Source organism: Vigna radiata, unplaced genomic scaffold (genome assembly GCF_000741045.1).
Source record: "Vigna radiata var. radiata cultivar VC1973A unplaced genomic scaffold, Vradiata_ver6 scaffold_179, whole genome shotgun sequence".
Lineage (NCBI taxonomy): Eukaryota > Viridiplantae > Streptophyta > Magnoliopsida > Fabales > Fabaceae > Vigna > Vigna radiata.
Window position 1 is genome coordinate 4,822 of NW_014542553.1, and position 17,498 is coordinate 22,319.

At 33.6% G+C, this 17,498-nt stretch overlaps 2 protein-coding genes and 1 long non-coding RNA gene across 6 annotated transcripts; 1 reads left to right on the forward strand and 2 right to left on the reverse strand.

The window, feature by feature from the left end:
- Positions 1-3,445: 3,445 nt before the first annotated feature.
- Positions 3,446-4,683, reverse strand: LOC106780344 (NDR1/HIN1-like protein 12). The gene has a single exon (XM_014668621.2). The coding sequence runs from the start codon at positions 4,591-4,593 to the stop codon at positions 3,832-3,834; it is 762 nt and encodes a 253-aa protein (XP_014524107.1). The 5' UTR covers positions 4,594-4,683; the 3' UTR covers positions 3,446-3,831.
- Positions 4,684-10,265: 5,582 nt separating this feature from the next.
- On the reverse strand, positions 10,266-16,061 carry LOC106780351 (two-component response regulator-like APRR3). 4 transcript variants are annotated; one of them, XM_014668628.2, is made up of 10 exons: positions 15,881-16,061; positions 15,492-15,690; positions 14,380-14,541; positions 14,156-14,286; positions 13,875-14,021; positions 13,407-13,512; positions 12,894-13,308; positions 11,431-12,202; positions 10,593-11,275; positions 10,266-10,507 (listed from the first exon to the last, which is right to left on the reverse strand). In XM_014668628.2, exons 2-9 carry the CDS (start codon positions 15,670-15,672, stop codon positions 11,162-11,164), a joined length of 2,028 nt encoding a protein of 675 aa, XP_014524114.1. In that variant the 5' UTR covers positions 15,673-15,690; positions 15,881-16,061; the 3' UTR covers positions 10,266-10,507; positions 10,593-11,161. The 4 variants fall into 4 exon arrangements, with proteins under 4 accessions (XP_014524114.1, XP_014524112.1, XP_014524113.1 ...); XM_014668626.2 differs by having other exon boundaries at positions 15,492-15,689; positions 15,877-16,061; XM_014668627.2 differs by having other exon boundaries at positions 15,492-15,689; positions 15,774-16,061.
- LOC106780353 lies at positions 10,504-12,267 on the forward strand. The gene is made up of 3 exons (XR_001377252.2): positions 10,504-10,618; positions 11,805-11,966; positions 12,049-12,267. It is a non-coding gene; the product is annotated as an uncharacterized LOC106780353 (long non-coding RNA).
- Positions 16,062-17,498: the final 1,437 nt, after the last annotated feature.

Here is a 17,498-nt window from a genome sequence, read left to right on the forward strand (position 1 = left end):
GCTCACGCCAACGTTATATACGGATATTATATACGGAAAATCTGTATATAAAAATCCGTATATAATATCCGTATATAATACCTTTTCAATAATCCGTACATAACTTCCGTATATAATTGTTTCTTTATATACGGATATATATCCGTATATAATATTCCGTAGATAATGGTAATATTTCTTGTAGTGTCCCAGTATGCCTCAAGGCGCGGAACGGACTAACCTCGTGAGTGTGGCAGGGTGGGGAACCCAAGTTTCATAAGTCACCACGGGTGCAAGACTCGCCATAGCTCGACTCTCATTTTAAAGTCCGGACGAGTCAAGTCTAGAACTTCACATGTTTAGGTTGTATGTTATAAATCTGCTTTGTTTTCTATTCATTTTCATATGATCACATGAGAAATCTATTGTATGTTTCTTATTTATATAATTAGCTCACCCTTGTCTTGTTTGTTTGTGTGTGTTGTATGTCTCTCTTTTGCAATGATCATCCATTTTTGGATATGAGCAGAGGAAAATGTGGTCTCAGTGGAAAACGCCCTGGAGGAGAACGAAGACACTGTAGCTGCCTAGATCTTTAGGAATTTTCTTATGCCCTTTTAAATCTTATGTATTTTGAGATAGTAAGAATTTCCACGTTTTAATTTCCTCTAAATTTCCTGGATTACTGTAATCCTAATTTAACTAATTAAACACTCTTGACTGCTTTCTATTATCATTTATGCTGACATCTTAAATTATATAAGTGTATGCTATATTTTGGGATGTCACAAATACAATTTGAATGAATTATGTAAACATTTACTTTCTTTATCAACACAATATTATTAATAAATATTTACAAAGTCGGCTTGTAATAACTTCTTAGCTTTTATATTAGTGGTAAACTTCTTTCTTTTCCTAATTTTCTTTTTTTTTGAGATATCAATTTGACTTTGTTGAAAATGATACCTTAATAAAAGGTTATCCCCAAATAAACTCCTATAAGGTTAAGGTATGACTTATAATTTTTTCTCCTTCCTCGTGCAAGATAATATCTTGGTTTCTCCAACAAGTTCCATCCGTGCATCATTACTTCTATCTTTGAGTTGAGGTCTTCTCCTTTTACGGCTAGGTTAAATGTACTTGCTTTCTCAATATTGTTGGCACTGAATTACAAAATAAGGAGCTACAAACTTGCTATGTAGCATTCCCATGTTGTCTTTTTGTCTCTTAGGACAATGATGATGTCTCCTAATGATGACGAGAACTTCATGGCTAGGTGGAGAGTTGACACCACCGCGTCGAGTAGGTTGAGGGATGGTCGCCCCTTGTAGGATGTTGTAAGACATGTTGGCATCTATGAGTATAGATGTCAAATAGGTATGGTCTTTGTTAAAATCCCTTCTCCAAATGTTGTATACAAGTCGATATATCCCTTGGCACTCACCTTTTCTACAAAAAAACGATATGTCGACTCATCATACAAGGTCATCGCTTCTTCTGGAAACTTTAACTTCTTATAAGTTTTTTAGTAGAGGATATCCATTGAATTGCCTTGGTTTACAAGGACTTTCTTGGTGGTGAAGTTTTCAATCTTCACTGTAATGACCAATGGGTCATCTTGGTTCGGATCCATTTCTTGACAGTCGACATTTGTGAAGATAATAAGTGACATCCTCTTCTTCTTGAAAGTCCAAGTTATCACATTAACATGCCTCAGTATGAGGTAAATCATTAGAATGCATCTCCTCGCTTGAGTTAGAATCAGTTTGAGAACAAAAATAATTTTTTATTATGTTTTTACTAAAAATAAATCTTGCTTGAATAAACAATACTTTATTTGAGAAAAATAAAAATGAAAGCAACTAAGTATTTTACTAAGTTTTCCCTTATGTTTGTTTGAGCAAATAGTTTTGATTGAAAAAAACATGAAAAAAAAAATCATTAATACGAGATATTTAAAACTGTGCAAATTTTAACCAAACATATTTTGTCAATGCAAAATTCTTAACTAGTCTTGACCACCACCTTTCCCACATACTTCCAATTTTGAACCATTACAACTCAAACATGATCATCCAATCTCAATATACATTTATTTACTTTGAATTTTCAAATCATAGCATAGTTTTATTTAGAAAAACTAGGTTTATATAAATATATAGTTTAGATTCCACAATTAAGAATAAATCATCAATTTTGACTATGTTAACATACAAAAGTTTTATTTAGAAAAACTGAGTTTATGCATATAATTTACATTCCACAATTCAAAATAAATCATACATCAATTTTGACTATGTTAACATACAAAATCTTCCATCATACCAATATAACAAAAACCATTCAACATTTCCTCACATCTAACTAATTCCAAGTGCTCAAACAATATAACATTTATTTTTAAATTGTATTCAAAACATCAAAATTGAATCAAATTCCTTATTCATTAATCTACTCAAATTTCACAATTAACTAAAGTACACTCCAATTCAACAAACAACCAAAACTTTAAACTATATAAATATGACCTTATTAAATGATGTGAGCATGCTTTTATGATGAAAAATGTCTAAAAATTGTGTTTGAAGATTACATTTGGATAATTAATTTATTGAAAAGCATAATTTTACATTAGATCTCACTTAAATCTTTTGTCATAATATTAAATATGAGATTTTGATATAATTAAAATGATCAAGTTGCAAAATATTTTTGGAATAGAGGAGGTAATTATAACACGAATTTAAAAAAGACATTTATCAACTATTTTCAACAACAACGGGAACCATTGCCGGAAGAGATCAATGAGTTTTTTAAAATTTAGAAAAACTATATGATAATGATATTATGGGTACATTTTGTACTTGTACTGTGCTTATTACATATAAATAACTTCAATCTATTTCAATTATGTTGTAGGATTCTTTAGTTAAACAAACAAATTTTCACACTAAATTTTATAGAGGTATAAAGACAAATTTACTATTGATATTTTAAAAACGGACAAAATAATGTATACTTTATGTAATTCTTAAATATTTTTTTTATCTATCTTAATTAATAATATCTGTCCAAACTCATTTTCTTCAATAACTTATTATCAATTTTAGATCAATTCTTGCAGGGTTTTTTTTTTTTTTTAAGAAATGACCTTTTGAAGTTCACGGACTAACCATTATTTTTAATTGCTTTTACGAGTGTTGTGTTGATAAAATACTTGCCCCAGTTTCTTCTTTTCTTACTGAACAAGTTCAATCTTAATCTCTTTCCTTTTCAACAAGTAAAGACAAAAGTTGATAAAAATAATATGCAGTATATGTTCTTCTGGCTTTACAAAAGCAATAAGCACTTTATTTTAGATAAGAACAAGACATTTTTTGATAACAAGATATAGACAAGACATGGCAACTTGCTACTTCTGTGGCATTGAATCTTACTCGTCCAAACTTTGATTGTACCCAAAAAACCAGGCCATGCACAAATTCATAATATTTATGATTCTATTTCATAAATCTTTCTACATCACAACACAAACATTGTACAATCAAAAAGAATTCAAACAATCGAATTTCTACTTTCTATTACATAGTACATATCACTTAAACACAAAATTAAAGTCCCGAAATACAAAATCCAAGTTCTATATACCTAATTTCTAGTTTTTGGCATAAAAATATTAAAATGTAGTATAGTAATAGGATCACTAAGATACATGCATGCACACATTGTAGTTTATTAATCAGACATATAGTAGCTTTCGAGCATGTTTTCAAACATGTTAGAAATAGAAGAATCGGGTCGACAAAGATGTGAAAAATGGCGTCTGAAATGTGAAACAGAACATAGTATTCATGTGTTCACGTCGCAAACTGGAGATCCAAGGAGAGGAACCTGACCCATAATACCTTTCTTCAGACCCATCAACACATCACACTTCACATACAATCCATAGTGTGCTGAGTTTATGTCACCAGCTTTCCACCTCAACCTTCCATACAACACGAGTTTCACACCCACCACCCCATAACTCTCGTCCATCACCAATCCATTCGTGACCTCCTCCGACACTGGCACCGGCACGCCTCCGATCTCCGGCGACAACGACACGGCGCTGTGCTTATCCAGGAAGAGCGGTGGAAGCATGACATGTGGCGTGATGGGTTGGTTTCGGTAGGAAACGTAGGCCGAGAGCCTGTCGAAGTAAATAGAGACACGCCTGTTAGGGTTTCTTATTACGACGTTGAATTGCATGGAGATGGATATGAGTGGCGGCGTTGTGGCGTTGAGGCCGTAGACAGCGGCGCTGGCCACCGTGAAACGGGGCTTGGAAGGGTGGTAGGCGAGCCACAGGATCAGGAGTATGATGCCAAGTAAGAGGAGGAAAACGGTGATGCAAATGCAGTGTTCACGTTTGGGTGCATTGGGTCTGAAGCGTGAAGGTGTAGCTTTGTCCATGTTGTGGACTTGATGATGAGGAACTTTGCCAGGGAAACGGTAGTGTGTGTAATGGGTAGGGTTAGGATTATGGTTAGGGTTATTAGGGATATGGTTAGGGTTATTATTAGGGATATGGTTGTGGTCTTCTTGATGCTGTATATGCATTTCTGCCATGTGAGGAGTCTTTGATATGCAGTTAAAGAAGTTGTGTGTGTGAGTGTTAGGTGTATGATATATATGAAGATGGTTCTGTAGAAGTGGCAGCTAGAAATGGTGGAGGTTATGGAAATAGTGAAAGGAAATATTCCATATGAGACGGAATAAGCAGGGAAACTTGGAATCAAAGCATGAGGGTGTGTTTCTCTTTTAGTTTTTTTAGATCTATCAATGGCTGATTATTGATCTCACTTGATGCTGTGTTTTACTTTTCTTCTTTTTTATTTCCTGTTTTATGCCTTGCTTTCTCTTTATCCAACTTTGTTTCTTTATTTGCTTTTACTATAACTTAATGTGAATAAGAAACCTGTAAGTTAACAATGAGACTTCTTTACATCTTTGTTTAAAAAAAAAGGGGTTAAATATGCTTTTAGTCCCTGAAGTTTTACTGATTTTTGGTTTTAGTCTCTGCATCAAACATTGATGGCATTTCATCCTTGTAGTATTAAAACATGTAAAAATAGTCCTTAAAAATGGATGGCGTTAACTTTTGGTTAACGGCAGTGCCACGTCTTCTTCTCTGTCTGCCAGATAAGTGACCAACACGTTTGAATCCCATGGAGGTGCTGTCGGCGATACAGGTCGCCACCGACGTTGCCGCCTCAGCCACCACTTGAACAACCACCACGCCGCTGTCCACGGTGTTACCAGTACTTCCGCCAAAAAGCCACCGCCCTTTACGACGGACCACCACCACTTTGCCCCTTCTCCTTCGCGTGAGAGGAAGACGTTGCAGCGCGAGAGAAAAATAGTGAGGCCTTGGTTATTAAGTGAACTTTTCATCTATCCTTTCACTATAGATATATGGAAATTTTTGCAGAGGGTTGTCCCATTGTGATTTATCTATTTCTCTAGGTTCATGGTATCATTCAAGATAGGAACGGAAAAACTGTATCAACTTTGTTTGGAAAATGGGATGAAGGCATATATTACGTTAATGGAGACNACATCGGGAAATCAATCCAAGAAAGATGCNGTCAATGAGAAAGCAAGAACATAAACAAAAATTAATTCTTTCAAAGTTGAAGCATAAAAAACCAGAAAAACGACATTAGCAAAAATTCTTTCAAGTTCAATAAAAGTTCCCATTTCTGAGATCTTTACACCCAAGAATAAACTCCAACATAAAAAATGCATTCAATATTAAAAAATAAAACTTTAAGCAATTGGGGTTTAGAAAAAGGGAAAACAATTTGGGTATCCATGCAATTAGAGTAACCTTGGGAGAGAAAATCAAAACAGTGTGCAGGAGGGAGTATAGATCACCAGAGTGACCCCTGGTTTGAAGGTTTGTTTTGTTCTTCAACCCGAAAGAGAGGAGGAGAAGGGAACCCAATACTAGAGTGGGAACGCCCCTGGCGGCAAACGATGGAGACGGCGACGTCTTGGCCGGTGACGGCGATGTCTTGGCCAGTGACCGGCGGTGGTTGGTCTCGCCGGCGATAAGGAACACAGGATCGTTTTCTCTCGCGTCGCAGGAGGGGTTCAAATGTTAAAAGAGGGCAACGTGGCAGATAGTGCAGAATGAACTTGAAAGAATACGTGGCAGGGTCGTTAGCCACATCACAGAAAAATTGACGCCGTCTATTTTTAGGGACTAAAAATACATGTTTCTATACTAAGAGGATGTAATGCCATCAATGTTTGATGCAGGGACTAAAACCAAAAATCAGTAAAACTTCAGGGACTAAAAGCATATTTAACCAAAAAAAAAAACCAAAGGCAAAGCATATTTGGAAGAGAAAAATCAATTTTTTTTAATTTGAAATCGTCCAACCACATTTTGACATGTGTACAGTATTAAAATGGTGTCAAAAAATTGGTGTTAAAATATCATTTTCCTTAAAAAAAAATGTTAGATGTAACTGGATAAAAATAGGTGCATATTTGATATTCAACAAAACTAAAATATATTGTATGGAAAAATTAATATTCTCGTATAATTTAGAAGTTAAGATAAAACAATTTTTTCTATTTTATTTTTTAAAAATAATTTTGGCACCAACTCTGGCAACGTTCGAAATCCCAAAGATTGTTTTGACCGCAATAAAAAGAAACTAAGTTGTAAGGTGACATTCTCAATGGGGCATGATAGTTTCCAACTTGAGTTTCAAGAGAGAGAAAAGGGAAGACGAAACCCATGTGACTTGCAAGGAGGAGCGATGTCACAAAGAGTTTTTGTTGTTAGCGTTCGCGCTAGTAACATCGATGATATCATCGATGGCGATCTCGACGATGGGTGTTATAGCAACGATGGTCTTGACCTGGAGAAGACAAACATTGACAACGAACATGGGTGATTGGATTAGGTGGCTCATGCATGGGTGAAGGATAGAGAAGAAAAAATCCTAAATGAGAGAAAACATTTTGAGAACTCTATGTTTATTTGCTTACAAACAAAATAAATAAGAAACTACTTTTTATATTGATTATAATTAGAAGTAATATAAACAAATTTATTTTTTATTACAAAAGTATCACCACATTCACTTTCTATATCGGTTATAACTAGAATCGGTATATAAAATTTTCTTTTTTATTACAAAAATGTCATTGCCTCCACTTTCTATATCGGTTATAACTACAACAGGTATAGAAAGTGTTATTTTATTTACAATTCTAACTCCACGTCAATTATTATAGTGGGTGGATTATAATTGGTACAGAAAGTTGTTATAAAAATTGAATTTTGCACTAGTGTTCGTTGATGATTACTAACAGACCACAATTTATCAGTTATAAAAACGGACCACAAATCAATCAGTAAATAGTCGTCGATAATTACAGACAAATTCTGATTGTCAGTAACATCTGTTGGTAAATTGTGCGATTAAGTTTCATCCTTCCTCCTAATCTTGCTCTTCTTTTTTCTTTATTTGTTCATCTTTTTCCTCATCTCTTCTCTATCGTTGTTGAACCATCGTGCCACCACCCCCACTTTTAGGTCATCCTCCTCATATTATTTCTCTTCCACTTCCTCCATCTCCTTCTCTAACTCTGGCAATTACTGTTACTGGCATCCTACACCTGCGAGCCACTCATGATCATCAATGTCATCGCACGCGTCACCAGCAAGCTTTCGCATCACCATAGAGCCATTGTCGTGTCACCCTCCTCCTCCTCCTCATCATCATCTTTTTCCTACTCATCTCCCTTTAATATGCATAAAATCAGATTGGAAGAGAAATTTGTCATCTAAATTATTAACGTGTTTACCAATGAAATGAGATCAACAATAATTGTCATGATAACATACCAATAAAAATATTCGTCAATAATAATAGTTATATTGTATCAAGAGATTTTATAAAATGATTTCATATCATATATCGTATAAGAATTCCGATATGTTAAAATTTGAAATCTAACTAAAAGATCTATTGGTAAAGTTGACCAATAAATTTGTTGTCATCAATAATATTTTGTCAATAATAAAGAAATTATTGTAATGGAATTGTCTTATGTTAATACAATCACTCATCTTTTTATGCATTTATTGTTCAATTTTAAAATCATTTTATGTATTTATTGTTCAATTTTAAAAACATAAATGACAGAAATAATTGATTTAACAAAAATATCATGTTGAGTTTTCTTTAAAAAATATATATAAGAACCACATCAAGAAAATAGACCGAGAAAAGAACATCCCAAATATAGAAACCAAAAGTATTAAATGAAACAAAATTAATATAGCTTCAAATTGAAAAAAAAAAATCATACTGCTAATTTAACATTTTAATGAAAAAACAGATGTAAGAATATATTTTAAATAATAATCAAACTTTACATTGAAAAATAATCATAATTTTTAAGTGAAAATAAAAATATTTAATTAAATTGAGACTAAATTAAAATAAAATAATAACTTTATACTAAAAGTATAAAATTCGTAGTCATGTGACAATTATTTTATAAAAGAGAAATGAAGTGTTGATGCATTTTGAAGGTTGAATTGTTAATGCATGAAAAGAACAACTTAAACGTGGATTGAGGGAGATTTGCATGCATCAGGACAGACACCTCAACAAGAAACAACTGATCAATAATTATTGACATTTAAAAGACAGAATTTAATGCTTATTCACAATAAAACCAGCAATCCCCATTGGAAGTGTCAAATTTGGGTCAATGATATGGAAGTTAAACAAATAAATGATAATGAACAAATTTAACATTATATACCTTAGAAAGTAGGGTAAATCAATCAAATTATTGGTAAAGTATTTAGTTACAAATTATTAATTATGTGTTGAAATTGTCGTTTATTAAATTGAAAAAAAAAGTTCAGCTTTAAGTTAGATTTTAATAATCAAATAAATTAAGTTTTAATTTTAAAAATTTAACATTAAAGATTGACATAACTTGTTTATATATTATGTTTAATTATTTTAGAATATAGATTTTCTTTTGTGTTAGAATTTTCTCTTTCATTAAGCATAATAGTCCACTTAACAACTATTTTCAATTTCTTAATAAAATGAATCTCCTTGTCAAAAAATTAGGAATTGTCACTGAATTACTATAAATTGATTCTAATTGTTATAAACTCTATAAATAAAAGTGTTAAAATAGATTGTGATCCACGGGCCAACCCGCCAAACAAGACGGACTGCGTTGGAACAGGTTGAACAAAATAGAGGATAATTTCTCATACATCATATTAACAATAAATACAAATCATGACATTTTTATCAAAATTTGATTATGCAAATTAGATAACAAATCAACATCAATCAAAATATTTTTTTTAAAAACAAAAAACTTGATATTTATCTTGGTATAATCTTGTAAAGATAAAAATGTAACAATTTCACGTGCTCTTGAGAAAATCAATTTCTGTTACTAATACTTTAAATTTAAGAGTATGAATGTGAAACCAATATTAAGTTTTCCTAAGTTTCATGGAGTTAGGACAAAATCTTTTGCTTAAAAAAAAGCACATTACAAATACTAATTTTATAATTAGAGTAATGTGTTAATGGAATTATCTGTTTAACTCTTACCCCGTTTAACATCTTGATGTGTAAGTATCACTATCAGCTTCGTGGCTGCTTTTGTCATTTAATCTAAAAAGTCAAAACAACCCTCATTAGATTGGAGCCTAGCCAAGACTCTATCGATTTAATAACAGTAATAAACACGGTAATAAATTGTAGACCTCAAATACTTCCTCATTTATTCAATCTTTATCGCCGATAAAAAAAAAACAGTAATAAACGTTTAATTTTAACTAAAAAAGGTTAAATTGCCATCGCTCTGGTAGGCATGTCTCTTGTGAAAAACTTCACTTAAAAACATTTATGGAGAAACTTATTTACTCGAATTGTTATTTTTAGAAGATGGACCAGATGAATAAAAAAATAAAAAAAGAAAACTAAAAAATATAGTACCACCGAACACTCCTTAATTTATTTTACAAAAAGAAGAAAAATGTTAAGAGTGAGATAGTAATAGAAGTGTCAATGATGAAGAAGAAAGAATAGCCGATTTTTTATTTTTTATTTTTTATTTTTTGCTTTTGGATCAGAAATAAAATAGCCGAAGGTGATGTGGCTCGATCAGAACCCTTTCGGAAATGTATGGACAAAATTAATTGTGAAGCTTCTGCATGATGTGCCGATTATTGCTAACGTGTCTTCATTACTATTTTGAGTTTGGAGTTTGGATGATTGCGTCTTGCAGTCCCACATCATCCTAGACATTATGGTGTCCCACAAGTGCACATTATTGATGCTTTTCCTGTACAAGTCCATGTGCTGGTTTCGTCAAGGACCACTCTTCCATGTCAATGTATCCACCATGTAGCCACTACACTATGAAACTGCTTTCTTTGTCTTTATGTCCGTTAACATTAGGCATTTCAGATAAACTGCGTTCCAATCTCTTCATTAGAAACGAGGAAAGAAAACTGTAGAACATGAACATGAACATGCGAGGGAACCATACAATCTTACCTTCCAAGTGGCACGGAGACTTCCAGGTATGCAATCTTACCTTGGCACTTATTGCTATGTATCGAGTAAACAGAGAATTAATGTCAGTAATGGTTGCGAATTGAAATAGATAGGGCAACTGCATGATGTGAGTTTAAAACCATGCTCAACAGTCGATTGCAAAGAACGATCCTTCAACTGTAAAACCAGAGATTCTCGAGGGAAATTTTTTTTTTTTTTTTTCAAACTGAAACCTACAAACTATGTAACTACAGACCTATACAAGTATTTAACCAAGAAATCATATACACAGGGTAAAACCAAGTCGATCCCGCTAAATATTACAAAATCCTAAATTTGCAAGCGGCAGTCCAAATATAAATTCAGAAGGAAACACCATAGAATAAATGACCCTGCCCTTTAGTTATCTCCCTACCGGCCTACTCTTACTATGCCTAATGCTTCACGATAAACAGATTCCACCAACACACACAAACCAACCCACAGCTAATCCTTGTTGACGCAATCAGTGTTTACAGTCAGCAGTAGTTTAATACTACAGGTAGCCTAAGTAAATTAAAAAACAAATTTCACGAATCACCACCGGCATCAGCAACTGGATGATCATTGTGTACTTGGCGTACAAACTGCCCTTTGACCCGAGGCCGCTGCTCTGCCAGCCTTTTCCGGCTTTGATATCGAACCTTTACAACAAATTAAGAGTTCTTATTAATAAGATCATCAGCAGAAGATGGTATAGGAGTTTCCAACCTAATTCTAGTCATAGATTTACTTTTACCATAAATACTTTTAATGTAAACTAGCATTTTACTAACAATATCAATGCTGGTTGTAATACCTTTTTCTCGAAGCATCGCTCTTTCCGCTTCAGTCGAAACTTAGTTAGAGCTGCTTCTCTTTGACTAGTGCGATGAGATTCTGTGCCTCGAGACCCATCATAATTATGACAAACACTATCACTGAAAACTTCTGGGTTGTTCTTGGATACTACAGCTGAAGTAGCATGCCCATCATTTCCACTGTCCATGCTTCCATACGCACTACTGTTGACATGATATGAAGCATCATGGCATAAACTATTACCAGCACTCTGATCAGCAGCAGGAGAATCACGCCTTGCTTGATCCAAATCAGTGTCTTCCTTTACATTTTGATTAAGACAAGTAGCATCATTGGAATATTCATGATATTGGTCAGAGTTGTGACTTTCAGGATTGGACTGGGAGGAGGTACTTGTGGGAAAGGGAGAACTCTCGTTCTGGCAGACTGGTTTCGGACTCCACACAGGGTGAGTACCAGATGTTGCGTAGAACACTGAAGTGAAAACATTACCATGTCCCTTGGACTTAAGATCGGAAATAACCCCTGAAACAGGTAACATTCCACATTGACTGTTTGATAATTTTGGCGTAACTTGTCCATACTGATCAATGACCGTACCGATCATATTCTCCAGGTTTTTATTTGAGCCACCATACTGACAACAATTTCCAGAAGTAGTTCGAGACAATTTATGGGATTCATGAGAATCCCAACTGGGGTTGTTTACTTCGGCGGATGTAATTGATGGTGTTCGAAAAAGAGGGTGCACTAATTTACTATTACTATACCTGCATATAGAAATTGTCACCCACCGTCAGAAAATGAGCAATCGCAAAGAATTATTGCAAGTTGATTTTCTGAAAGGATCACTAGGAAAAATAATTTAGAATGAAAGATTGGATATTGATTTCACATCCTCCAAGTGAAAGCTTAAACATGGCCTTTAATTTTGGGTGCTGGGGGTTGGGGTAACCATAAGGGTGCAGAAGTTTATTGATTAACAAAGAGGGGCCAACCTGTTTAGTTTAACAAAGTGATTATTTGATCTATAAACTCGAAAATGAAGAATCCAATTTATTTTAACAAGCCTCATTGAAGAATTCCTCTTAATGCAGATGACGGTGCACAAAAGCACGCAATTTGTGTGGTCTCTTCAGTATTTAATGTTTTAGAAGCATAAGGCTCTAAAAGTTTTACCATGAATTGGATCCTTCCATGAGATTATAATAGATCATAGGCTCTCAAAATTATGTTTCACTCCAAATCACCATTTGTTCAGCTGTCACCACAATGTTAATATATAACAGCATAAATCAAACTGACAAAAATACATGAAAGAACATGAGAGAAACAATATAACAAAACTCCACAAAGAACTTCCTTCCACTGATCAAAATTAGTTTCTTACAAGAAAGATTTAACGGTATTGTAGATGTCATTTAAAGAACCAAAAAAGTCACAACAAAACACAGAACTCACCAAGAAAATGCAGAGGTGTTTGAATGGTTCAATCTTTGAGATTCCTCAGTTGCTTCGCTTGCTTGTTTACATGAACTTCCAGGAAAATCACTTCTTAAAGAAAGTTCCAATTGCGTAACACCATCAAACATGGTTGTATTTCCACCATTAAGACTACAATTTTCATCAGGGTGATTTGGAAGATTTCCAAATGTTGCAATCAAGTCAATAGCTCCTTTAATAGGTTTCACCCCTTCGTCACTGCATCCATGCAACTCAGTACTAATATTAGAATCTCCTATGCCTAAATCAGATTTTAAGATTTCAACCTCAATTTCAGTATCAGCACAACCATGGTCTTGTTCTAGCCTTAAATCCGCCGATTCAAAAGTTTTGTCGCACCCTACAGTGTCTGATACAATTGTAATTGAATTATCTGCATTAAATGTTTTAACAGATAGCACAACAGTCAATACATTAAAACAAGATAAAAAAAACACATTCATATCGAAATGTAGAATAAAATTAGTATACCTCTTGTTTCATTATCCATCTTAGTTGATTCACTTTCAAATCTGGCAAACTTTTCATTCTTCAAATCAATTTTCTTCTGTTTAGACCTTTTCAGCTGGGGCACGTCCTGCATAGTTTCCACGTATGTACTATAAACATCCAAAATTGGCAATGTACAAGTGCTCTAGACAAGAGTTTGCAAAACTTACTGTTTCTATGTGAAATTTCAGAAGCAAAACCAATCTAAAAAGGATATTTTCTTCAAGTGAAGTGGTTTTGTAAATGCATTGTGCAATAGAATTTAAATTGCATATCTTTATGTCACTCAATCCATGTCGAGTGAAAAATGTAGAAAGAATTTCAGATATGAAATATAATTAAATTAAAAGTCAATCACTTCACACTCAACAAATCAAACTCCAAGAAAATTGACTCTGTAAGAATCACAATAAAAGACAAATTTGGCAAAATTGAGGCAGTGAAACTTACTTGAGCCTCACTTAATCTCTCACTGTATTCGTTGTTTTCCTTAGAGGAGGCAACGGAACCACTAGATTTATTGCTTGCAGAATTGTCTTCGGAGGCAGTTTTAAGACTTTTTGGTGAAAATGTTGTATTTGGAGCAGGAGTGCTACTCTGAATAAATAGCATTAAAAGAGAGAGGAAAGAAAAAAAAAAAACAAGTAAATATATGCAAAAGGGCAAGCCATTATAAAAGAAGAAAATAATACAAAAAAATCTTTATAAAAAGATTGAAAAATATGACGTACAGCGTGCCTTCTCCATACATGTTGCCACAAGTTCCCTAGTTCATTCCTCCGAATAGGTTTTATAAGAAAATCAGCTGCCCCTTTTAGCATGCATTTCAAAACCATGCTTACAGAATCATGAGAAGACATCACTGCACAGCGATGAAAATAAACCTGAGTTCATTAGCCATTTCTATCTACCATTGAGACTAAAAATACAAATACAAAGTAACAAGTGTACATACTTATGACAGGAATGCTTTTACAAATTTCATGCTCCATGATTAAAGAAAGAAGGGCAAATCCAGATATTGCTGGCAGATCCACTTCAGTTATTATGAGATCTAGCTCGGATGCCTTCTTCTTCAACAACTCCCATGCCTTTAATCCGTCTGGAACCGCGATAACTACATGGAAAAGAAAACTATCATTAGGTAGTAAAGCATGAAAATAATAATGTCAAGCTGAAATTCGATCATCCATAATGTTTTCCATTATCAGTTTGTTGAAATAATAAATTGTTTGATATTCCAACCAAACATATATACATACATACACACGTACATAACGTTACCAGACTTTCCTCCCCAAAATACAATGCAAATAAATACATCATTTGAAACGAAAGAGGCTGAAATTAAAACAATTGGATTATTCACTTTTTGTTCAAAGGACGGAGACAAAAAGGTATCAAGAATATACAACATCTTACACTACACCCCTTGAGAAATAAAGATTATTGAAATATTACCAAATATACGTCTACTAAAAACAAAATTACAGTGGGAGTCAAGATTTTAAATTGCGGGTTACAGTTGCAGTTTCGTCGTGTTAATTGATATTGAAAAAATTGCCTATGCTTGTACTGTTGCGGTCATCGATGCTCGTGAACTTGCACAGGGTTGCCGCCTGTTTTTAAAAACCTTGGTAAAGTAATCAGGTTTGTTGAGTTTTAAACACTATAAACATAGCGACGAATAAGCCTATGTATGAATGAAAACAGAGATTGTCATTTTTCATAAACTCAGGTCATAATTCATCATAACTGCAAAAACTTGATAAAATTTATCACAAAAAAAAAAAAAAAAAAACAGCAACACATTGACCACGTATCCATGACGTTACCCGAATCGAACAGGTGGAAAACTAAATTGATTTATTCTCTGGATATCACCGCTGTTATACACGTAACCTAATTACATAGACCATAATCAAAACGGTAGAACAAAAGCAAAATTTTAGCAAGCGAACGGCAACTAGTTAAATAAGACAATGCCGCAAACATCACCCAAAAGAAAACGACATAAACAGCGAAATCGATAACAAGTTCTTCCGAATTAAGAAGTAGAAGCAGAACCTGTGTAACTGCATTTGCGAAGAAGCGCAGCGATGATTTGTCGAGTGGAATTATCAGCTTCTACAAGCAGGACTCTAAGCACCATCCGCGGCAGAAACCTCTCCCACCGAACCACCTCTGCAGAGCGATCGCCATTGTTGCCCGTCCCGTGCTCTTGCATCGTACTACTCAACTCAGCCATTCTCGAACAAAAGCATGCTTTATTCCATGAACAAACAGAAAACCCTAATCAGTTACGACAAGGAAGACGAAGAAGAAGAAAACAGAATAAATGAAATTGACCTCATCACCGTCGTCGTCTTCAGGAGCAACAATAACAACAATAATATAATAATAAATAACTAAATTTGAAAGAGAAAAATGATTTGTTTTGTTTGGAACAAACCCTTCTTCTTCTTCTTCTTCTTCTTCTTCTTTAGTTGCTTCCGATTCTGATTCACTGGTGACCAGCTTTCGCCCACAACCGCGAAAATCGTCAAAAATATCTTCCCACCAAAATCTCGATCCCTCTCACTGGATCATCAAAAGGTGGATCGCTACTCCCATGATGACGTGGCGCAGTTTCTGCCATCCATTATTTTAATATGCAACGCTAGAGGTGATCTTCTGCCATACGTGGGGTCCACCCAGTGGACACTTGTCGTCCTTATATCTTCTCTCAGAGCCGATATTTTTCTGTACAGTAATATCTAGTTTTATTTTACAATGCTTTGATCTCGTGGTCTACAGATTGACACGTGGAGTCACCCAGATTTAATCTATTTGTTTTTTCATTCCTTTCTTTTGTTTGTGAGTCCAGTCACTTTAATACGTTATCCATATTTTTCTTTTCATATTAATAAAAGTATTCTAATATATATATATATATATATATATATATGAAATTTTTAATATCAATACGTCATGAAAAATGTGTAAAGAATTATAATATTATTTTTTAACTTATAACCAGTTAAATTTTGTTATGTCACGTTTAATTTTTTTTTATTTAATGTAAGACTTTTAATTTATATTTGAATTTTTAAATCATATTTGAGTTTCTTAATACACTTTCATTAATCTTAAACGTTGTTGGATTTATCACAATGAAACACTAAAATAAAATTGGTTCTAATACCATTGTTATGGTATTTTAGGAAGTGAAAATAAATATATATTGGGACATGTAAGTATGAGAAAATTCATATAAAAAAACTTTAAAACAATACTATGTGGATTGGATCGAGGGATGACAAAAAAATTCATATTCTAGATAAAATTTATGACAAGTAGTTATTATCTCTATATATTTATTATTCGCGGATAGTAAATATTTTAATATCCGTTTCGAAACGGATTGATGCGAATATTATATTATTTGACTTGTGGATATTTGTCATTCGCAAAATATAATAAAAAATTAATTTATATATTTTAAAATTAAATTTTCTTTTTATTACTCTTAAATAAAAAAAAGAAAAGTTTTTCAATTAAAAATTACGTCCCTAATTAAAAATCTCAATTTTTCAATTGTTTGGTTTCTCTAAAAAACTCTATTTAGAGTTTTTTTTTTTCTCCAATCTCTTCTCTTTTACATTTTTCATTAGCAAACTCAAAAGCTTCAAACTTCTTCTCTAACTTTGTTCATGGGCATGACCTTTTTTGTTATTCTCCTTTACGCATGGAGAGAGGTTTTCTCTCCCTTCACTTTTTGTGGTTCATCGTGCAGAGGAAGGGGATTTCTACGTTTCACGACAACTTCGTAGCACAAGGGTCTGATTCTCGTGTTTAACTCACGATTTTGGGATTGAGTTTTCTTTGTTTTACCTCTGCAGGTGGTGCCGATATATTAGAGGTTCTTATTTGGGATTGAGAGTTTTGAAATTGGAAATTTAGGGTTGTTGCTTCTCATGATTTAGGGTTGGGTTCCGGCGTTGGGGTTTTTTCCTGACCTTGTAGCGAGTTTGGAGTTTATGATCTTCTTTTTTGTTTGGGAATTTTTTAGATTCTTGGTCTGCGGTGTTTTGG